Raw genomic sequence first — 24,190 nt, 5'->3', positions numbered from 1 at the left:
AGAATGACTAAGGAAGGCTATAGTATACAGACAGCATTTTGCAAAATTATTTGACCATTTCCTAAAGAATGCTTATTTTATTTTTTATATTAATATGACTGTGAATATGAGTTATTAATGAAATGTGTCAACATTTGGAACATCTGCATAACTCAGTGAATCACTGGTTTCTAAACAACCAATGCATAATCTTATAAAATTAAGCATGTAAGTAAAAGATCTATCTAAATAGTGAGATAGAGCAAAGGATCTTAAAAGTAACAATACGAAACATTCAGAGTTTTAAAAGGAATGCTTATTTTGAAAAATGCAATTTAGAATTGTTATAGCAAACACAGTTAAATATCTAAGTATTGTTAAAATAAGAAATGAGAATGTCACTACCACTTTTATTATTATTTTTTTAATTTTTATTTATTTATGATAGTCACAGAGAGAGAGAGAGAGGCAGAGACATAGGCAGAGGGAGAAGCAGGCTCCATGCACCGGGAGCCCGACATGGGATTCGATCCCGGGTCTCCAGGATCGCGCCCTGGGCCAAAGGCAGGCGCCAAACCGCTGCGCCACCCAGGGATCCCCACTTTTATTATTTAGCACTGTTCTGAAAGTGTTTATTAATCCATGCAGTCAGAAACTATTTTATAAATTTTGAAAAGAAAGAAAACATATTATTTTAAGTTATAATTGATATGATTGCTTACCAGGAATAACTCAAAGGATCAACTGAATATCTCCTAAATTTAATAAATTTCAGTAAACTGCCAACTTAAACTTATGAAAATATATTCTTCCCCTATATAACAAAAATGACCAAATAGGTACCACACTGAATACGGATCACAGTATTGTTTCCTGTATGTCTGTCCTTGGAATATATTTATCATAAATTATATAGGATACATAAAACTTTCTTGAAGGACATAAAACACTTTTTTAAAATGAGGCAACATATCACATCTCTGGAAAGCATTGCAATTCTGTAGCTCTTACCATCAATTTAAGACAAAAGCAACCAAATTTTATTTAAGGGGGGCTATTAACTGTAAAGTTAATCTGCTAAAATAAACATGTCAGAATCGCCAGAAAACTGAAAAATAAAAACTGAAAAGATCAATAGGACTTACCCAAACAGATATGAAGTAATATTTCTAACTTAGTAACTACAGGCTGGTAGACTGGGACTACAATATTCAGTGGTACTAAAGAGCACTGAAACACATAAGAGTGTGGGTGTGTGTATGTGTATGTATATACACACACTAATATATGTACATACATATACATATATATGTATTTATATACAGAAGTATATTCATGACATATCAAATCGGGGGTGGACAACAAGACAAATATTGGCTAACAATTGACTAATCCTTTGGGGAAAAAAAAAGTTAGAATACCTAAACCCATACATCAGAAAGTTCCAAATAGGGCAATGGTATTTTTTTTAAACAAAACCATAAAAATTAGAGAAATACAGGATAAGATTTATATAATCTTCAGGTAGGGCAATCCTGCTAAACATGATCCTAGAGCCAGAAGGCAAAAAAGAAAAGATTTATCCATTTTTAATTTTTTTTATTTTTTTAGCCATTTTTAATGCATTTTTCCCTGTGCACAAGAGAAATAACTGATAGAGTCAAAAGATACAGTTTCCTTTATACATAGCAGGTAAAAGTAATGCAAACATCACATGACACTTTTCAGTGAAAGTTACATTTCCAATTACAGATCAAAATGCTTATTAGGGTCTCTTTATGGGAAAAGCTGAGAAGGAAGTCTTATGTAAAAAGCACTTTCCTGGCATTACTACACTGATCCTTCAGGCTGCACAAAAATTACGGTCATATACAGTTAATTTGAAAATGTTGACACAATGTCACACTGTAAGTTTTCTGTACAATTAAATGTATACTTAGAAATACCAGGATAAACATTTCTACTATATTTTAACTGAACTTGCCTAGCCAACATTTTCACTGAATTTATCAAAGATGCTGTAAGATTCTACAAAACTGTGAGACATACCTAGCTCCAGAAATATTTCTTATATTCTTTCTTATTTTGGTTACACATATTCTGCTTAGATTCTGTTGTAATAATTCTAGATGTACAGTTCCAATTGTGCTTACTGTACTGTGTAAAACATAGCAAAAAGAGCAAATAATGGTATAAATCTTACAGCATTTTGCTAGCAAAAATACATGCCAAAGTCACAATAAGCAATATTGTACCACAAATTGGAGAGCTTCAAATAATTTGCTTGTTTTTAATATTTTAATTCTACATTAAATTACTATTATAGGCTAATGTTTAAAATGCAAATAAATTGGACATCTGTAGGACAAAACTTATTCACTTAACAGTGAAGGCTGATACCGGTTTCCAAAAATCACAATAAATGCAGAATAAAGAGAAGTGTTTGCATGCAACACCTTTGAGTGAAACAGCATTGATTACAATTACCACCATTCAAAACAGAGAAGGAAGGAAGAAAGTAAGGAAGGAAGGAAGGAGAAAGGGATAGAGGGAGGTAGGAAAGAAGGAAGGAAGGCAGGCAGGCAGGAAGGATAGATACAGGAAGGAGGGACAGAAGGATGGACTCCACCTTAAAATGCATATTAGACTTATAATTAGATTTAAAAGAATCAAAATGAAAGTAAAGCACGTTTTTGTGTGTGTTTAAAGATTTAAGAGCCATTATCAAAAATAAGATACATTTTTTTCAAGGTACAGAAATGTAATTAGGATGGCTGGGAGCCCAGCAGCCTTTCAATGGCAGCATTGATGTCGCCTCCTGTTGCTATTAGAGCCTGCAAGTTTGCCTCACGGTTTAAGAACCCCATTGCGTTGAGCTGTTCCAGTTGTTGCTGAAATCTGACTTCTGGATTCGGCAGCTGTGGAGGACTTGCCCCAGCCAGAGCCTGCACCATTTGCTGAATGAACTGCTGGTTGGGTCCAGATTCTGATGTTGGGCTAGTGGTTTCGGTGGGTGTAGAGCTAGAAACAGTGGGCCCAGGGGGGCCTCCAGAGCCAGTAGAGCCAGGGCCTGCAGGGCCGGTGGGTCCTATGGGCCCAATGGGGCCTATGGGAGTAAATGGGACTATGGGGCCTATGGGGCCTATGGGTGTGACTGGGCCTACAGGGCCTATAGCGGTTCCCAGCACCCCTACCCCCACACCTGGAGTGAAGCTTGGAATGAGGCCAGGAGCTTCAGTGGCTAATGTCTGTAGCCCCTGCTGGATCTGCATTAAAGCCTGCATTGCTCTTGGGTTTGACATGGCTGATAGTGTGTCTGGATTCTGCATCTGCTGCAGGAAAGCTGGGAGCTGTGGACGCATCTGCTCCTGCAACTGAGGATTTGCAGTAAACACCGGGCTATTCAGCATCATCTGTGCAGCTAAATCTGGATTCTGGCTCAGCGACTGCATCATGCTTCTCATGTAGGGTGCAGACAGCATATTCTGGATCAGTTGAGGGTTTTCAGTTATCTGTTGCAGCAAGCTCTGCATTCCTGGGGTACTGAAGATGCTGGCAACATAGTTGGCTGCAGCCACGGTGTTCCCAGTAGCACTGCTGGAGCTACTGCCAGAGCCACTGCCACTGCTGGAGGTTGTGCTGGTGGTTGCAGAACTCTGGGTAGCCGGTGGTGGTGCCCATGGATTGGGTAGTGGATCTCGATTTTCTGTGCGGGAAGGTTGTGTACCTTCCCCAGAGGTGGAACTGCTTCCCACCGAGGCAAATGGATTACCCCCAAACTGCTCTTGTGCAGCATTCAGCATGGGTTCTTGAATATCAGTGTACATGCGTCGTAGAGCATTGTAGCCACCTGGGATGCTTTCAAGATTGCTGAGAGCCAAATCTTGATTTCTCATCATCTCTTGCATCATGGCTGGATTCCTGGCAATTTCCAGGGTCTGTCTCATTATATCTGGGTTGTTGAGCAGGTGACTGATTTCTGGATTTCTCTGAATCAACTGCTGCATCTGTGGATTGGCCATAATGAGCTGCCTCATTAGATCGGGATTTGAAAGCATGCTCTGAACAAAGGGATTTTCCATGATTTGAATCATCATCTCAGGGCTGGACAGGAGCTGCTGCTGCATCTGGTTCTGGAGCTCAGAGAAGTTGGTCGAGCTCAAGCCCAGGCTGCTAAGGCCTGCAAGTCCTCCTAAGCTCCCCAGCCCAAACGGGTTGCTATTTGTGGAAACAGATGTGGAGTTACTCCTGGGAGTCGACGCGGAGGTAGTATTAGTTCCCGCGGCATTACTAGGCTGTGTGGACTGGCCCTGAGGTCGGTTCTGGCTTTTAATTACAAGATGAACAGTCAGTCCATCATGGATGCCATGCTGAATCAAGGTATCTTGATCTTTTAAGATTTTTCCGGCAAAAATCAACACTAGCTGGTCGGTTTGGGATTTGAAGCGTTTTGAAATCGCTTCCTTAAACTGCTGGACTGAGCTATTCTCGGGCACCGCGAACTCCTCTTTCTCTTTGGGGGTCTTCACAGTAACTTTGATGATTTTGGGCTCGGCCGGGGCAGAGGCAGGGCCTTGGGCCGCGGCAGGGCCGCGGGAGGGGCGCGGGGGGCCGCTACTCTCGCCGTTCTCAGCCATGGCGGCCGCGGTGACGCAGGCAGACAGAGAAGGCGCGGGCGGGCGAGAAAGAGAGCGAGGGAAGAAGGAAGGAAGGAGGCGCCACCACAGCAGGCTGAGCCGGGCGGGGAGCGCAGAGCACGGTACCTCTGTGATGAGAACTGCGGTTTCCTGGTCCTCCGGTGGGGAGAAGACGCTGTAGGCCGCGGGAGAAGCGTCTGCGTTCAGGTCTCTGGGCCTCCTCCGACGCCGAGTGATCGCACCGCGCGCGCTCCCAGCAACTCCTGCAGCTGCTCTGCCCGCTCCTCCCCGCCCTGTCCCCTCCCCCAGTTCCGCGCTCGCCTCCCCGCCCCCTCTGCTGACGCGGCGCCAGGCCGAAAATGATAGATTCGACTCGTTCAAAATTAAAAACTTCTGTACTGGAAAAAATAAAGAGAGAGGGAGAGAGAGAAAAACAAAGACAGAAAGAAACAAAGAGAACAGAGAAGACAAAAGAGAGGGAAGGAGGAAGGGAGAGAGAAAAGGAGCTAGCTTCTGAGGACATTAAAAGACCCATGTAGAATATATTATATATAAAAATATATATAAAGTCTGTCAGGCAAGAAAGGATGAAAGCCTGAATCAAACTCACCCCATGTAAAAGACGAAAAATGAAAAAGAACTCTGACTAAGCAAAAGGAAAAGACTAACAGCCAGAGTGGGGGAAGGGGAGCAGACTGGGCCAGAGCATGCATTTTACAAAAGAAACCCAAATGGCCAATGAGCATAAAAATGGATGCTTAAGCTTACTAGTAATCAAAGAAATTCAATTAAGATAGTGAGATTCTACTTCTGCTTTATCATATTGGAAAAAGGAAAATAATGATAAACCTTATCATCAGTGAGCTGAGAAAATGCACTCTTATCAGTTGAAGTGTAAATTGTTATAAGTGTAAGGCAATTTGAAAATATGTATCAACATTTTAAATATTTCCATTTTTATTTAGAAATACCTTCTTTAGACACTTCTATGAAAGTAGATAAGGATGCAAAAATATATATGTATAAGATGTATATGCACTGCAGCATCTTAAAATTATTTTTAAAGATAATCAGGGATGCCTGGGTGGCTCAGCAGTTGAGCGTTTGCCTTTGACTCAGGGCTTGAGGTGCCAGTATCGAGTCCCCTGTCGGGATCCCTGCAAGGAGCCTGCTTCTCTCTGCCTGTGTCTCTCCTCTCTCTCTCTCTCTGTCTCTCATGAATAAATAAATAAAATCTTTAAAAAATAAAAAAATAAAGATAATCAGTGTGCTTACACAGGGTTGATAAAATATATTATGATATTACCACATAATAAAATACTTTGTGTAAAAAATCGGTGATTAATTCACCTGATATAAAGTATAAAGATATGCATTAAATAGGGATCCCTGGGTAGCTCAGCAATTGAGTATCTGCCTTCTGCTAAGGGCATGATCCCAGGGTCCTAGGATCAAGTTCTGCATTGGGTTCCTTACAGGGAGCCTGCTTCTCCCTCTGCCTATGTCTCTGCCTCTCTCTGTGTCTCTCATGAATAAATTAAAAAATAAAATCTTTTTAAAAAATGAAATAAATAGTAGTTATAGGGAAATAGCAGTATTTTCACTTTCAGCTTTGTATATTTCTGGATAGTTAGAAATTATTCAAGGATATGTTTCAATACCAAAAGACCAAAAGATACAATAAATATATTTTTATTTAAAACTATTTTTAAACAGTTTGTATAGGTAAATTCTCTTTAAGTGTGTATGCACTGATATATTAATTGTGGATATTACTTAGTGCTGAAATTATGCTTTCATTTTAAAAATAAAATTTAAATTTTTCTGATAACTTTTAAAAAGAATGCAGTACATTTAGAAGTTTTTAAAAATCAGAAGGCATTTTTGGAGATACTAAAGGTTGCAATTGATGAGAACACAATTTTGGTGGCAGACATTAAGATATTTACGTAATTCAATTAAGATAAAGAAAGAAATAAATAGACATAGCACTTGAATAATAAAACAAATAATTTCAGATTTTTAAAAAAGATTTTATTTATTTATTCATGAGAGACAGAGAGAGAGAGGCAGAGACATAGGCAGAGGAAGAGGCAGGTTCCATGCAGGAAACCAACGTGGGCCGGGCACGGTGTCGCGCACCTGTAGTCTCAGCTACTCGGGAAGCTGAGGCAGGAGGATCCCTTGAGCCCAGGAGTTCTGGGCTGTAGTGCGCTATGCCGATCGGGTGTCCGCACTAAGTTCGGCATCAATATGGTGACCTCCCGGGAGCGGGGGACCACCAGGTTGCCTAAGGAAGGGAGAACCGGCCCAGGTAGGAAACCAACGTGGGACTCAATCTCCACACTGCGGGTTCACACCCTGAGCCAAAGGCAGATGCTCAACCACTGAGCCACCCAGACATCCCTAATTTCAGATTTAATATGAATTTCTATAACATATCTAGCTGACATTTAACAGCACTTGAAAGTCATTATGCTGCAAATACCTTAATAAATCTCAAGATAAGAAAAAAATATATATCTATATGATATCTATCAATAGGGGAATGGATTTATATAGTATGATTAATTGGGTTATTTGTTTTTTTTGGTGTTTTTATAAGTTCTTTATATATTTTGGATACTAATCCTTTATCAGATACTCATTTGCAAATATTTTCTCCCATACCATGGGTTGCATTTTAATTTTGTGGATTGTTTCCTTTACTGTGCAGAAGCTTTTTATTTTGTTGGCATCCCAATAGTTTATTTTTACTTTTGTTTCCTTTGCCTCAGGAGACCTATCTAGAAAGAAGTTGTTATGGCTGATGTCAAAGAAGTTACTGCCTGTGTTCACTTCTAGGATTTTTATGGTTTCAGGTCTCACATTTAGGTCTTTAATCCACTTTGAACAATCCAATTAAAAACGGGTAGAAGATATGAATAGACATTTGTCCAAAGAAGATATATAGATGGCCAACAGGCACATGAAAAAATGCTGAACATTACTGATCATCAGGGGAATATACAAAAGAAAAAAGAAAAAAAAACTACAATGTTATATCACCTTACACCTGCCAGAATGGCTAACATTAACAACACAAGACACAAAGGATATTGGTGAGCATGTGAAAAAAGGGAAACCCTCTTGCCTGCATTGTTGGTGGGAATGCAAACTGGTGCAGCCACTGTGGAAAAAGGTATGAAGATACCTCAATTATATGGCTCAATTATATTCCTCAATTTATGGCTGAGTTATATTATATGTATATAACATATGTATTATATACATATATATACATATGTATGTATACAACATATAATATGTACATTTATATTATATATTATATGTATGCATATATAACTCAGCCATTAAAAAAGAATGAACTCTTGCCATCTCCAACGATGTGGATCGAGCTAGTGGGATTATGCTAAGCAAAGTCAGTCAGTAAAGGAAAAGTGCCATATGACTTCACTCATAGGTGGAGTTTGGGGGACAAAGCAAATGTGCAAAGGGGGAAAATGAGAGAGAGGCAAGCTGAGAGACACGCTTAACTGTAGAGAACAGGCTGATGGTTGTTGGTGGGTAAAGGGATAGGTGAAATAGGTGATTCAGATTAAGGAGCATGCTTGTGTAGTGTTGTATGTGAATGTTGAATCACTATATTATACACCTGAAAGTAATACTACCTTATACATTAACTAACTGGAATTTAAATAAAATTTTAAATAAATACATTATGATTAATAGAATACAAAAGAAGAATGAAGTAGATCTACATATATTAATATGTATATCTCAAAAACTTAATTAATACAACACTCCATGGTATTTATAGATGCATTCATATGTATGTGAAACTATTGGATATATGCTAGAATCATTCCTAAAAAACTTACACTCATGAGGAAGACTAAATAGAACATAGTTATTAAAAGGAAATTGAATTAAATCTATAAATATGTATTTCATCTTTAAAATGGAAGCAAATATGGCAAAATAGAAAGTAAATTTTTGGTGGTGGGGATATGAGTATTTGTTTAATATCATTGTATTTTTTGGATGTTTAATTTTCTTAAAATTAAGAAAATATCATGGATGGGGCACCTGGCTGATTCAGTAATGGTCTTGGGGTTGTGAGTTCAAGCCCCACATTGGGCATGGAGCTTATTTTATTTTATTTATTTATTTATTTTTTATAAATTTATTTTTTATTGGTGTTCAATTTGCCAACATATAGAATAACACCCAGTGCTCATCCCATCAAGTGTCCCCCTCAGTGCCTGTCACCCAGTCACCCCCACCCCCACCCACCTCCCCTTCCACCACCCCTAGTTCGTTTCCCAGAGTTAGGAGTCTCTCATGTTCTGTCTCCCTTTCTGATATTTCCCACTCATTTTTTCTCCTTTCTCCTTTATTCCCTTTCATTATTTTTTATATTCCGATGGAGCTTATTTTTAAAAAATATATCATGGCATCTTCTTTGATCTCAATAGATCAAAAATAGATATAAATAATGAAATAACATATAATAATAATAAAATATATAATATAATAATGAAAACCTCAACCACTTGAAAATTAAAACAGAATTAAACACTTATGGGACAAAGTGAAAATCAAAGATCTTATTAGAGTGTATTTAGAAAAACAATAACATATACATCAATAATTATGATGGGATTTCCCTAAGTGTTGTCTGAGGAGCTTGTCAAAATACAGATTTCTAGGCCCCACTCCAACCTACCAAAATAACTGGTGCTCAAAAGTGCCTTCTTTTCAAACTCCAGTTTAATGATATTTGAAATATCAGGTGCAATGGGAAGGATATCAGAGGCAAATTTATATACCCTAACATCTTAATTACCAGAAAATAAGGAGTGAAAATAAATGAGTTAGACATTCAAATGAAAAGAAAACAGAAAAAAGAAGGAAGCAGGGTACTGGCTACAAAATGGTAAAAGCAAACATTAATGAATTAACAGAAAAATAAAAATTTTTAAATAAATCTAAAAAAATTTGAAGAATTAAAAACACAGGAAACAGTAGGTATTGGCGAGGATTCAGAGAAAGGGGAACCCTCTAACATGGTGGGAATGCAAAGTGGTGTAACCACTTTGTAACCAGTATGGAGGTTCCTTAAAAAGTTAAAAATAGAACTACCTATGACCCATCAATTGCACTACTAGGTATTTACCCAAAGGATACAAAAATAGATTTGAAGAGATATTGCCCCCCTCCAATGTTTATAGCAGCATTAGCAACAAAAGCCAAACTGTGGAGAGAGCTTAAATGTCCATCAATTGATGAATGGGTAAAGAAGATATGAGATATGAGATATATCTTTATATATAAGGGGAAGAGCAAATTTATCAACCAAACAGGACTAGAAAATTCCAGGACTAGGGGAAAATAGTATATAGGACTTGAGGGTTTTTTATTTCTTTATTTTTTATTCCTTTATAATTTTTTTTGGGTATTCAAATTGCCAACATATAGAATAACACCCAGAGCTCATCCCGTCAAGTGCCCACCTCAGTGCCCGTCACCCAGTCACCCCCACCCCCCACCCACCTCCCCTTCCACCACCCCTAGTTCGTTTCCCAGAGTTAGGAGTCTTTCATGTTCTGTATCCCTTTCGGGTATTTCACACTCATTTTTTCTCCTTTCCCCTTCATTCCCTTTCATTATTTTTTATATACCCCAAATGAATGAGACCATATATTGTTTCTACTTCTCCGATTGACTTATTTCACTCAGCATAATACCCTCCAGTTCCATCCACGTTGAAGCAAATGGTGGGTATTTGTCGTTTCTAATGGCTGAGGAATATTCCATTGTATACATAACCACATCTTCTTTATCCATTCATCTTTCGATGGACACCGAGGCTCCTTCCACAGTTTGGCTATTGTGGACATTGCTGCTAGAAACATCGGGGTGCAGGTGTCCCGGCGTTTCATTGCATCTGTATCTTTGGGGTAAATCCCCAGGAGTGCAATTGCTGGGTCATAGGGCAGATCTATTTTTATTTTTTCTTCAGGGCTATTTTTAACTCTTTGAGGAACCTCCACACAGTTTTCCAGAGTGGCTGCACCAGTTCACATTCCCAGCAACAGTGCAAGAGGGTTCCCTTTTCTCCGCATCCTCTCCAACATTTGTGGTTTCCACCTTGTTAATTTTCCCCATTCTCACTGGTGTGAGGTGGTATCTCATTGTGGTTTTGATTTGTATTTCCCTGATGGCAAATGATGCAGAGCATTTTCTCATGTGCATGTTGGCCATGTCTATGTCTTCCTCTGTGAGATTTCTGTTCATGTCTTTTGCCCATTTCATGATTGGATTGTTTCTTTGGTGTTGCGTTGAATAAGTTCTTTATAGATCTTGGAAACTAGCCCTTTATCTGATGTCATTTGCAAATATCTTCTCCCATTCTGTAGGTTGTCTTTGAGTTTTGTTGACTGTATCCTTTGCTGTGCAAAAGCTTCTTATCTTGATGAAGTCCCAATAGTTCATTTTTGCTTTTGTTTCTTTTGCCTTCGTGGATGTATCTTGCAAGAAGTTGCTGTGGCTGAGTTCAAAAAGGGTGTTGCCTGTGTTCTCCTCTAGGATTTTGATGGAATCTTGTCTCACATTTAGATCCTTCATCCATTTTGAGTTTATCTTTGTGTATGGTAAAAGAGAGTGGTCTAGTTTCATTCTTCTGCATGTGGATGTCCATTTTTCCCAGCACCATTTATTGAAGAGACTGTCTTTCTTCCAGTGGATAGTCTTTCCTCCTTTGTCGAATATTAGTTGACCATAAAGTTCAGGGTCCACTTCTGGATTCTGTATTCTGTTCCATTGATATATGTGTCCGTTTTTGTGCCAGTACCACACTGTCTTGACGACCACAGCATTGTAGTATAACCTGAAATCTGGCATTGTGATGCCCCCAGCTATGGTTTTCTTTTTTAAAATTCCCCTGCCTATTCAGGGTCTTTTCTTATTCCACAAAAATCTTAAAATAATTTGTTTCAACTCTCTGAAGAAATTCCATGGTATTTTGATAGGGATTGCATTAAACGTGTAAATTGCCCTGGGTAACATTGACATTTTCACAATATTAATTCAGCTAATCCAGGAGCATGGAATATTTTTCCATCTCTTTGTGTCTTCCTCAATTTCTTTCAGAAGTGTTCTGTAGTTTTTAGGGTATAGATCCTTTACCTCTTTGGTTAGGTTTATTCCTAAGTATCTTATGCCTTTGGGTGCAATTGTAAATGTGATTGACTCCTTAATTTCTCTTTCTTCAGTCTCATTGTTAGTGTAGAGAAATACCAGTGACTTCTGGGCATTGGTTTTGTATCCTGCCACACTTGCAAATTGCTGTACGAGTTCTAGCAATCTTGGGGGGGAGTCTTTTGGGTTTTCTACGTAGAGTATCATGTCATCGGCAAAGAGGGAGAGTTTGACTTCTTCTTTGCCAATTTGAATGCCTTTTATTTCTTTTTGTTGTCTGATTGCTGAGGCTAGGAATTCTAGTACTGTGTTGGTTATTGATTGATTGATATATTTGGCAGCTCCCACATTCGGAGCATATATATTGATGATTGTTAAGGACTTGAGGGTTTTTTAATGATTCATTTATCTTTCATGTCAAGATTTTCCAATAATCTTAATAAGTCACGAATGCCAGAGGAGTGATCATAAATGATACACTAATACAAAGGAAATACAAATGATTTTAAATACATATTATTAGCAGCTATATGCCAACAAATTAGGCAATCTAGAAGAAATGGATACATTTCTAGAAACACACAAATTACCAAAACTGAAACAGGAAGAAATAGAAAACCTGAACAGGCTGATAACCAGCAAGGAATTTGAAGCAATTATCAAAACCTCCCAAGACACAAAAGTCCAAGGCCAGATGGCTTCCAAGGGGAATTCTATCAAATGTTTAAAGAAGAAATTGGGATGCCTGGGTGGCTCAGCAGTTAAACATCTGCCTTTGGCACAGGACATGATCCTGGAGTCCAGGGATTGAGTCCCACGTTGGGCTTCCTGGAGGCTTCCTGCCTGCTTCTCCCTCTATCTGTGCCTCTGCCCCTCTCTCTCTGTGTCTCTCATGAATAATTAAATAAAATCTTAAAAAAAGAAGAATAAATAAAACCTATTTTACTAAAGCTGTTTCGAAAGATAGAAAGGGAGAGAATAGTTCCAAACTGGTTTTATGAGGCCAGGATTACCTTGATTCCAAAAGCAGACAAAGAACCCCCGAAAAAAGGAGAATTATAGATTAATATCCCTGATGAACATGGATACAAAAATTCTCACCAAGATATTAGCCAATAGGATCCAACAGTACAGTAAGAGGATTATTCACCATGACCAAGTGTGTGTTATCCCCGGGATGCAAGGGTGATTCAACACTCATAAATCAATCAAAGTGTTAGATCATATCAGTAAGAGAAAAAGCAAACACCATAGGATCCTCTCAATAGTTTCATGGAAAGCATTTGACAAAACACAGCATTCATTCCTGATTAAAACTCTTCAAAGTGTAGGGATAGAGGGAACATTCCTCAATATCGTAAAAGCCATCTATGAAAACCTAGCAGTGAATATAACTCTCACAGGGGAAGTACTTAGAGTCTTTCCCATAAGATCAGGAACAGGACAGTGATGTGCACTCTCACCACTGTTATTCAGCATAGTACTAGAAGTCCTAGCCTCAGCAATCATGCAAAAAAAAAAAAAAAAAAGAAATAAAAACCATTCAAATTGGCAAAGAAGAAGTCAACCTCTCCCTCTTTGCAGATAACATGATACTGTATATAGAAAGCCCAAAAGACTCTCACTTAAGATTACTAGAACTCATACAGCAATTCAGCAATGTGGCAGGATACAAAATCCATGCCCAGAAATCAGTGGCGTTTCTCTACACTAACAATGAGACTAAAGAAAAGGAAATTAAGGAATGAATCCCATTTGCAATTGCACCCAAAATCATAAGATACCTAGGAATAAACATAACCAAAGTAGTAAAGGATCTATACTGTAAATACTGTAAATACATAACATTTCTGAAAGAAATTGAAGAAGATGCAAAGATATAGAAACATATTCCATGCTCCTGGATTGGATGAATAAATATTATGAAAATATCTATGCTATCCAGAGCAATTTACACATTCCATTCAATCTCTATCAAAATACCATGGACTTTCATTAACAGATTTGGAACAAGTAATCTTAAGATTTGTATGAAACTAGTGAAGACCCCAAATAACCAGAGGAATTCTAAAAAAGAAATCCAATCTGGGGGCATCACAGTGCCTGCCTTCAAGCTGTATTACAAAGCTTTGATCATCAAGACATTATGGTACTGGTACAAAAACAGACACATAGATCAATAAAACAGGAGAGAGAAGTCTGAAATGGATCCCCAACATTATGGATAACTCATCTTCAACAGTGCAGGAAAGAATATCCACTGGATAAAGGACAATCTCTTCAATAAATATCATTGGACAATTGGACAGCTATGTGCAGAATAATGAAACTGGACCATTCTCTTAGACCATACACAAAGATAAGCTCAAAATGGTTGAAAGGTCTCAATTTGAAGAATCCATCAAAATCCTAGAGGAGAACACAGGCAACACCCTTTGTGAACTTGGCCACAGCAACTTCTTGCAAGACACCTCTATGAAGGCAAGGGAAACAAAAAAAAAAATGAACTATTGGGACTTCATCAAGATAAAAAGCTTCTGCACAGCCAAAGAAACAGTGAACAAAAGTAAAAGGCAACCTACAGAATGGGAGAAGATATTTGCAAGTGACATATCAGATAAAGGTCTTGTATCCAAGATCTATAAAGAACTTATCAAACTCAACACTCAAAACACGAACAATCCAGTCACAAAATGGGCAGAAGACATGAATAGAAATTTCTCCAAAGAAGACTTACACATGGCCAACAGGCATACGAGAAAATGCTCCACATCACTTTCCATCTAGGAAATACAACTCAAAACTACAATGAGATACCACCTTACACTGGTGAGAATGGCTAAAATTAACAAGAAAGGAAACAACAAATGTTTCTGAGGATGTGGGGAAAGTGGAACCCTCTTGCACTATTGGTGGGAATGCAAGCTGGTGCAGCCACTCTGGAAAAACTGTGCATAGGTGTCAAGAAGTTAAAAATAGAGCTATCCTGTGACCCAGCAATTGCACTACTGGCTATTTAGCCCAACGATACAGATGTAGTAAAAGGACAGGACACCCTCACTCCAATGTTTATAGCAGCAATGTCCACAATAGCCAAACCATGAAAGGAGCCACAATGTCCTTCGACAGATGAATAGATAAAGATGTGGTATATATACACAATGGAATATTACTCAGCCATCACAAAGGATAAATGCCTACTATTTAATTTGACATGAATGGAACTGGAGGTTATTATGCTGAGTGAAGTTAATCAATTCGAGACGGCCAGTCATCATATGGATTCACTCATATGTAGAATGTAAGAAATAGTGAAAGGGATTAAAAGGGAAAGGAGGGAATCTGAATTGGGGAGAATTAGAAAGGAAGACAAATTAGAGACTTGTAGTTCTGGGAAACAAACAATGGGCTGCAGAAGGGGAGGAGTGTGGGGGAAAGTGGTAACTGGGTGATGAGCACTAAGTAGGGCACTTTATGGGATTAGCATTGGGTGTTATATTATATGTTGGCAGATTGAATTTAAATAAAATTTTTAAAAAGAATATTTTTACAGATGCAAAAGTTAAGGAATTTCGTTACCACAAAACCTGGCTCACAAGAAACATAGGGAATAAGATAAAGGTAAACATTTAATAAATTTGTAGATTAATCACTTACTAAACCAGTATGTTCTTTAATGTACAAAAGCAGTAAAATCAATTATGTGTACAAGAGACTCACAAAATATATGATGAAAGTATAACATCATATACATAAAACATAGGAGGCAGTAAATGTTTAGTGATTTTAGAATGTGTTCAAACTTAAGAGACCATCATGTTGACGTAGTCTGTTATACACATAAGGTGTTACATAAGAACCCTATGGTAACCATAAATTAAAAACCTATAATAAATGTTGAAAATTAAGGAGAAAGGAATCCAAAAATAGAACTAAATAAAGTCATCAAAAAGCCAGAGAAGAGAGCAGGTAAAGAAAGAAATAGAATTAAAAGAATAGCCAAGTAAGTAACAAAATGCCAATAAGTACATACTCATCTAAAATCACTGTGGGGATCCCTGAGTGGCGCAGCGGTTTGGCGCCTGCCTTTGGCCCAGGGCGCGATCCTGGAGACCGGGGATCGAATCCCACATCGGGCTCCCTGCATGGAGCCTGCTTCTCCCTCTGCCTGTGTCTCTGCCTCTCTCTCTCTCTCTCTCTCTCCTCTCTCTCTCTCTCTCTCTCTCTCTCTGTGTTGTGACTATCTTGAATAAATAAATAAAATCTTAAAAAAATAAAATAAAATAAAATCACTGTGAATGTAAGTAGACTACATATTCCAAAGGCATAGTGTGATTTAATGAATAAATAACCCATATAAATGCTGCCTATATGAGACTTAAATCAAACCTAAAGTATCATGTATATTGAAATGAGGGGTTGGAAAATATTTACCATTCAAATGATGTGAAGGAAAAAGAAAGCTGGTATAATAATACTTATATAAGACAAATTGGACTTAAAAACAAAGACTGTAGGGACACATGGGTGGCTCAGTGTTTGGGTGTCTGTCTTTGGCTCAAGTCATAATCCCGGGGTCCCAGGATTGATTCCCACATCAGGCTCCCTGTGAGGAGCCTGCTCTCCCTCTGCCTATGTCTCTGCCTCTCTTTCTGTATCTCTCATGAATGAATAAATAAAATATTTTTAAAACCCCAAAGACTGTAGGAACAGACAAACAAGTATGCATGATAATCATAAAGAGAACAAAAGACTATAAGTATTGTATATTTCTATGCACCCATAATGGGAGCACCTAAATACATGAAGCAAAAGTTAACAGACAAAACAAAAGAAATTAACAGTAATACAAAAATAGTAGGGGGCTCTAATATCCCACATACATCAATAGATAGATCATCCAGAGAAAAAAATCAATAAAGAACAATGGCTTTCAAGGACACATTAGACCAAGCAGACCTAATAAATATATTCAGAATATATCATCTAATTAAAAGATTATTTTGAAGTACTCATGTAATGTTCTCCAGAACAGTCCACAAAATAAGTATCAAGAAATTAAAGAAGATTGAAATCATATCATGCATCTTTTCTAAACAAAATGATATGAAACTAGAAATCAATTATAAGAAAAATTCTGGAAAGAACATCAGTACCTGGAGGTTAAATCACGTGCTATTAAACCACAAATGGGTCAATCAAGAACTCAACCAGAAAATTTAAAAAATACTTGGAGGAAAATGAAAATGAAAACACAATCATCCAAAATTATTGGAATGCAGTGACAGTTGTTCTAAGAGAACTGTTAATAGCAATACAGGCCTACAACAAGAGACAAGAGAAATCCCAAGTAAATAATCAAACTTTATACCTAAAGGAGCTGGAAATAAAAACAATGCTAAAAGCCAATAGAACGAAGGAAATAATATAGATTAGAGCAGACATAAATAAAATAGAGTAAAATTAGAATCAATGAAACCAGAAGCAAGTTATTTGAAAACATAAAAGAAAATGTCAAACATTTGGTAACACTCATCATAGAAAGAGAGAGGGAGAAGGACAGAGGAGAGAGAGAGAGAGAGAGGAATGGAGGACAAGAGAGAGAGATCTCAAATAAAATCAGAGGTGAAGGGATCCCTGGGTGGCACAGCGGTTTGGCGCCTGCATTTGGCCCAGGGCGCGATCCAGGAGACCCGGGATCGAATCCCACGTCGGGCTCCCTGCATGGAGCCTGCTTCTCCCTCTGCCTGTGTCTCTGCCTCTCTGTCTCTCTCTGTGTGGCTATCATGAATAAATAAATAAAATCTTTAAAAAAAAAATCAGAGGTGAAGCATGAGAAATAACTGACAACACAAAAATACAAAGGAATATAAAAATAATATGAAATATTACATCCCATAAATTTGAACAACCTAGTAGACAGGGATTAGTTCCTAGGAACATATAACTTTTCAAAGCTGAATCAGAAATAAATAGGAAATTTGAATAGACTGATTACTAACAATGAAATTAAATCAATAGTAACAATAATAATTTTTAAAAACTCCAAACGAAAGTCCAGGACCAGATGGCTTCACAGATAAATTTTACCAAACACTTAAGAGTTAATATCAATTTTTCTCAAAATATTTCAAAATATAAAAAGGAAATAAAGCTTTCAAATTAATCCTATAAGACCAACATTACCTTGATACAAAATCCAGTAGATAGTACAAAAAAGGAAACTAAAACCAAATTCTGGTGAACATAGATGCAAAAATCTTCAACAAAACAGAAGCAATCTAACAATACATAAAGAAAAATAATTCACATAATTAAGTGGCATTTATTCCCATGGTGCATGCATGGTTCAACCTTCACATATCAAACAACATGATATATCATATCAACAAGAGAATGGATAAAAAATATGATCATTTCAATAGATGCAGAAAAAGCTTTTGACAAAGTATAACATCCATTCATGATAATAACACTCAACAAAATAGTTTTAAAGGGAATATTATGAAAGGTAATTATCATTTGTTTCACTTGTATATGGAATATAAGAAATAGTGCAGAGAATCACAGGGGATGGAAGGTAAAACTGAATAGGAAGTCATTGGAGAAGGAGACAAATAATGAGAGACTCTTAACTATAGGAAAGAAACTGAGGGTTGCTGTAGGTGAGGTGGGTTGGGAGATGGGGAATTGAGTGATGGGCATTAAAGAAGGCACGTGATGTGATGAGCACTGAGTGTTATATGTACTGATGAATTATTGATCTCTACATCTGAAACTAATGATAGGTAATTGAATTTAAATAAAAAAATAAAAATAAAGTAATGATGATAATGATACTGAACTTCAGAAAAGTTTGCAGGGTATCAGTGAGATCCTTGACTAAGAGATAAATAATAATATTTAAGAGATGTAGAACTCAATAAATGAAATTAAAAATATAACAAATGGAATAAATAGCAGGCTACAAGAAACAAAGGAACATAACAGTGACCTGATGGATAAAGTAATGGAAAGCAATCAAGGTAAATAGGTGAGAGGCAATAACCTATAATGAGATTAGACTTAAAGTATCTGGTGACTACATCAAATGTAATAACATTCACATTGTAGGAATCTCAGAAGGAGAAAATGGAGAAACGGGGGTAGAAAATAGATTTGAAGAAATAATAGTAGAAAATTTCCCAAATGTGTGAAGGGAAACAGAGTTCCAGATGTAGAAGACACAGGGATTCTCCAATAAATTCATTCCAAGGAGGTCCACACCAAGCAAAATATCAATTAAAATGAAAAAAAATATTGATAAATAATTTTAAATGCTGTGAGAATAAAGAAGATAGTTACATACAAAGGAAACCCAATAAGGCTATCAGTTGATTTTTCAGCACAAATTTGACAGGCAAGGAGTGAGTGGCATAATATATTCAGAGTGCTGAAAGGGAAAATACTGCAGCCAACAATACTGTACACAGAATAGGAGAAGAGATAGAGTTTGTTAGACAAACAAAGTTAAAGGAATTCAGGGCTGCTAAACTAGTGCTAAAAGAAAATTAAGGAGGCTACTTTGAGTGGAAAAAACCCACGTTAAGTATGAGTAAGAAAAATAGAAGGCAAAAGATCAAAAAACGTTTATGATGATAACCAATATCTGAAATGTGGAGGGGAAAAGAGTGAATAATGAATTCAAATTTTAGGGACCATAAGGTTAAATAATATAGATTTTATATGCAGAAGATGTTATATATAAACTGATGGTAACCCAAATACAAAAAAGTAATAGATATGCAAGAAATAAACAGTAAGGAACCCAAGTGTATACATCACTGAAAAATACCAGCAAACCATGAAAGAGAGAAAGAGAAGAAGCGATCAGGAAAAATACAAAAACAACAAAACAAACAACAAAATGGCAGTAAGTACCTATCTATCAATAATTACTTTGAAAGTAAATGGTGTAAATGCTCCAGTCACAAAACATAAAGTAACAGAATACATAAAAAACAAGACCCATCTAAATACTGCCAACAACAGACTCATTTTACACCTAAATATGCATGCATATTAAAAGTGAGGGGTTGGAGAAACACTTATCATGCAAATGGTTGTCAAAATAAAGCCAGCATAGCAATATTTATATAAGACAAAATAGAATTTAAAACAAACATTGTAATAACAGACAAGGAACAATAAATAATAATAAAAAGACAATCCAACAAGAAGATATAACAATTGCCAATATATATGCAACCAACATGTGATCACCCAAATACATAAAACACTTAAATAACAAACACAGGAAAACTAATTTATAGTAATATAATAATAGTAGGGAATTTTAACACCTGACTTACAGTGATGGAAAGATCACTCAAACATATACCAACAAGGAAACATTGATTTTGAATGACACACTGACTGAGTGGGTTAACAAATACATTCAGGGATCCCTGGGTGGCGCAGCGGTTTAGCGCCTGCCTTTGGCCCAGGGTGCGATCCTGGAGACCTGGGATCAAATCCCATGTCGGGCTCCCGCTGCATGGAGCCTGCTTCTCCCTCTGTGTCTCTGCCTCTCTCTCTCTCTGTGTGATTATCATAAATAAATAAAAATTTAAAAAAAATAAAAAAAACCCAAATACATTCAGAAAATTCCATGCTAAAACAGCAGAATACACATTCTTTTCAATTACACAAGGAACATTCTCCACAATAGCTCACACATTAGCCCACAAAACAACCCTCAACAAATTCAGAAGCATCAAAGCTATAGCATACACCTTTTCTGACTACAACTACAACAACTATGAAACTGTATATAAAGCACAAAAAATAATCTGGAAAAATTACAAGTGCATGGAGAGACAGGAATATGGGGGTGGAGTAGGAGGATGTTAGGATAGTCCATCCAAAGAATATAGCTAGATAACTATCAAAACATTATAAGAAGCATCCTCAGAAATTGACCTAAAGGCTCACAGAATGAACTCCACAAATAAAGGGAGAGAAGAGTCCATCTTAAAGAATGTAGTAAGTGCAAGACCTGCTTTATGATATAAATTTATCCTGCCTACTGTGGAAGGGAAGGAGCCTTGGTCAAGAAGAAGTGCAACAGTGGGAAGAGCACATAAAGAACATGCAAATAGAATGTTTCCCCTTAGCCATTGGCTTAGAAGTGAGAGGGGCTGATGTTTCTGAGTTCTTTCAACCAGAGTGGCTTAAAGACAACAGTATTAAAGCTCAGAGGCACTAGGTGGAATAGAGCCTGGAAGGCACTGACCTGCTGCTGGATAGGAAGTAGACAAATACCCAGGGGGCACAATGCATATAAACAGTGAACTGAACAGCACCAGGCGGTATACACCGGAGAGATTATTTACTCTTCTCTGAGTGTGTCCCTGAGAGGAACCATTCATAGAGACAACTTTCTGGTAACAAAGAAGTAGGCAAGTGATAGTTTCCTCCCCAACATCTTAGAATAAACACAGAGGCACCTGCATGACACAGTGCAGAGTGAACACTGGCTACCAATTTGCTTCCACTAACCCTCACTCCCCTGAACTTCAATAGAACTGTCACTTTCATAATTATTTCATTTCCAGTGCAGCAGTCGCCTGCCTAGAAGACCAGCAGAAACCCCTTACCCATACAACCTCTCACAACAAGCGAGTTCTCAGGGCCTTAGTTCTGGTGGAGGTGGTGACAGATTTCATTTCATAAGCCAACCAGAGCTTAGAACTAAGTACAAATATCAGTCACTGCCCAAAACTGGCAGGGAGAGCCTCTACAGATGACTGCCTTGCAAGATAGATCAGTCAGAACACAATAACAGAACACATGCAATACACATTGAAACAAACCCTGGAGACCGTATAACCTTTTCTTCATACGGACATTATTTCAGGAACAGGGGACATAACTGACTTTTCTAACGCAGAGAAGAAGGCAGACTTAGAAAAAATAAAAAGACAAAGAAAATTATTCCAGGAGGGTGGGGCAAGACGGCAGAAGAGTAGGAGTCCTCAACTCCTCTGGTCCCCCCAAATTACCTAGATAACTTTTAAGACATCCTGAACAGCTATGAATTAAACCTGAGATTTAAAGAGAGAACAGCAGGAATGCTACAGAGAGAAGTTTTTGCTTCTAGCAAGAATCATCTACGGTGAAATTTACTTAGGTCATGGTTGATATTCTTGACTCAGCCCACTCATACAGCCACTTTGCACTGAACAAAATGACTTGAAGGAAGAATTCAACACAAGAGAAAAAATCAAAAAAAAAAAAAAGAGAAAGAATCAGAAACAGTACTCTCTGCAACAGTTACAGAATATGGGTTACAATTTGATGCCAGAAAGCCAATTCATAAGCACAATTATAAAGCTACTGGTGGCCCTGGAAAAAAGCATAAAAGATTCTAGAGACTTCGTTACAGCAGAACTTATTCTTTTATTTTTAAAAATATTGTATTTATTCACGAGAGACACACACACACAGAGAGAGGGAGGCAGAGACATAGGGAGAGGGAGAAGCAGGCTCCATGCAGCGAGCCTGATGTGGGACTAAATATGGAGACTCCAGAATCACACCCTGAGCCAAAGACAGACGCTCAACCAATGAGCCACCCAGGCGTCCCTGTTACTGCAGAATTTAAATCTAATCAGGCCGAATTTAAAAGTCAATTAAATGAGATGTAATTCAAATTCGATGTCCTAATAGCTAGGGTTAATGAGGTGGAAGAAAGAGTGAGTGACATAGAAGACAAGTTGATAGTAAAGAAGGAAGCTGAGGAAAAGAGAGAAAAACAATTAAGAGACCATGAGGAAAGGCTAAGGGAAATAAATGATAGCCTGAGAAGAAAGAATCTACATATAATTGGGATACCAAAATACCAAGAGGGAGAGAGGGCCAGAAAATATATTTGAACAAATCATAACTGAGAACCTCCCAATTCTGAGGAGGGAGACAGGCATTCAGATTCAGGAGATGGAGACGTCCCTCCCCCAAATCAATAAACCAGTTCAATACCTTGACTATTTTTTTAAAGATTTTAATTATTTATTCATAAGAGACACAGAGAAAGAGAGTCACAGACATAGGCAGAGGGAAAAGCAGACTCCATGCAGGGAGCCCGATACAGGACCCAATCCCAGGACTCCAGGATCAGGCCCTGAGCCAGAAGGCAGACACTTAACTGCAGAGCCACCCAGGTATCCCTATACCTTGGCATTTAATAGTGAAACTTGCAAATTCCAAAGATAAAAAGAAAATACTTAAGGCAGCGAGAGACAAGAGATTCTTAACTTATATGGGGAGAAATATCTGTGGAACAGCAGACCTTTCTACAGAGACCTGACAGGCCAGAAAGGGCTGGCAGGATATATTCAGGGTACTAAATGAAAAGAACATGCAGCGAAGAATACTTTATCCAGCAAGGCTCTCATTCAGAATAGAAGGAGAGATAAAGAGGTTCCATGATAGGCAGAAACTGAAAGAATATGTGACCACCAAACCAGCTCTGCAGGAAATATTAGCAGGGACCCTGTAAAAGAAAGAGGGAGCCCAAAGAAATAATCCACAAAAACAGGGACTGAATAGGTATTACGATGACACTAAACTCATATCTTTCAATACTTACTCTGAACATGAAAGGACTAAATGATCCCGTCAAAAGACACAGGGTTTCAGACTGGATAAAAAAGAAAGATCCATTTATTGGCTGTCCACAAGAGACTCATTTTAGACCTAAGAACACCACCTGAAATGAAGCCTGAAAATGAAAGGGTAGAGAATGATATACCCTTCAACTGGTCCTCAAAAGAAAACTAGGGTAGCAATCTTCATATCAGATAAATTAAAGTTTATCCCAAAGACTGTAAGAGATGAAGAGGGACACTATATCATACTTAAAGTGTCTATCCAACAAAAAGGCATAACAATCATGAATATTTATAAGTCTAAGGTGGGAGCTGCCAAGTATATCAATCAATTAATAACCAGAGTAAAAACATAGTTAGATAATAATACAGTAATAGGGGGAGACTTCAACATGGCACTTTACTGCAAAGACAGACCTTCTTTCTTTTTTTTAAATAATAAATTTATTTTTTATTGGTGTTCAATTTGCCAACATACAGAATAACACCCAGTGCTCATCCGTCAAGTGGACCCCTCAGTGCCCATCACCCATGCACCCCCAAACCCCACCATCCTCCCCTTCCACCACCCAGAGTTCATTTCCCAGAGTTAGGAGTTGAAATATGTATATACTATATCATACTTAAAGGCTCTATCCAACAAGAGGACTTAACAATCATCAATATATATGCCCCGAAAGGGGGAGCTGCCCAGTATATCAATCAATTAATAACCAAAGTTAA

At 37.7% G+C, this 24,190-nt stretch overlaps 1 protein-coding gene across 1 annotated transcript; it reads right to left on the bottom strand.

Annotated features, from left to right (window-relative positions):
- Positions 1 to 1,557: 1,557 nt before the first annotated feature.
- Positions 1,558 to 5,280, bottom strand: UBQLN2 (ubiquilin 2). Its single transcript, XM_025468487.3, has one exon. It carries the CDS (start codon positions 4,614 to 4,616, stop codon positions 2,745 to 2,747), a length of 1,872 nt encoding a protein of 623 aa, XP_025324272.1. The 5' UTR covers positions 4,617 to 5,280; the 3' UTR covers positions 1,558 to 2,744.
- Positions 5,281 to 24,190: the final 18,910 nt, after the last annotated feature.

The sequence above is a fragment of the Canis lupus genome, chromosome X, assembly GCF_003254725.2.
Source record: "Canis lupus dingo isolate Sandy chromosome X, ASM325472v2, whole genome shotgun sequence".
Lineage (NCBI taxonomy): Eukaryota > Metazoa > Chordata > Mammalia > Carnivora > Canidae > Canis > Canis lupus.
The sequence above is the reverse complement of the archived record's forward strand: the minus strand, read 5'-3'. Positions and strand labels throughout refer to the sequence as shown.

Coding starts and splice junctions, on each gene's coding strand:
- UBQLN2 (XM_025468487.3), bottom strand. CDS start 4,616: ATGGCTGAGAACGGCGAGAGTAGCGGCCCCCCGCGCCCCTCCCGCGGC.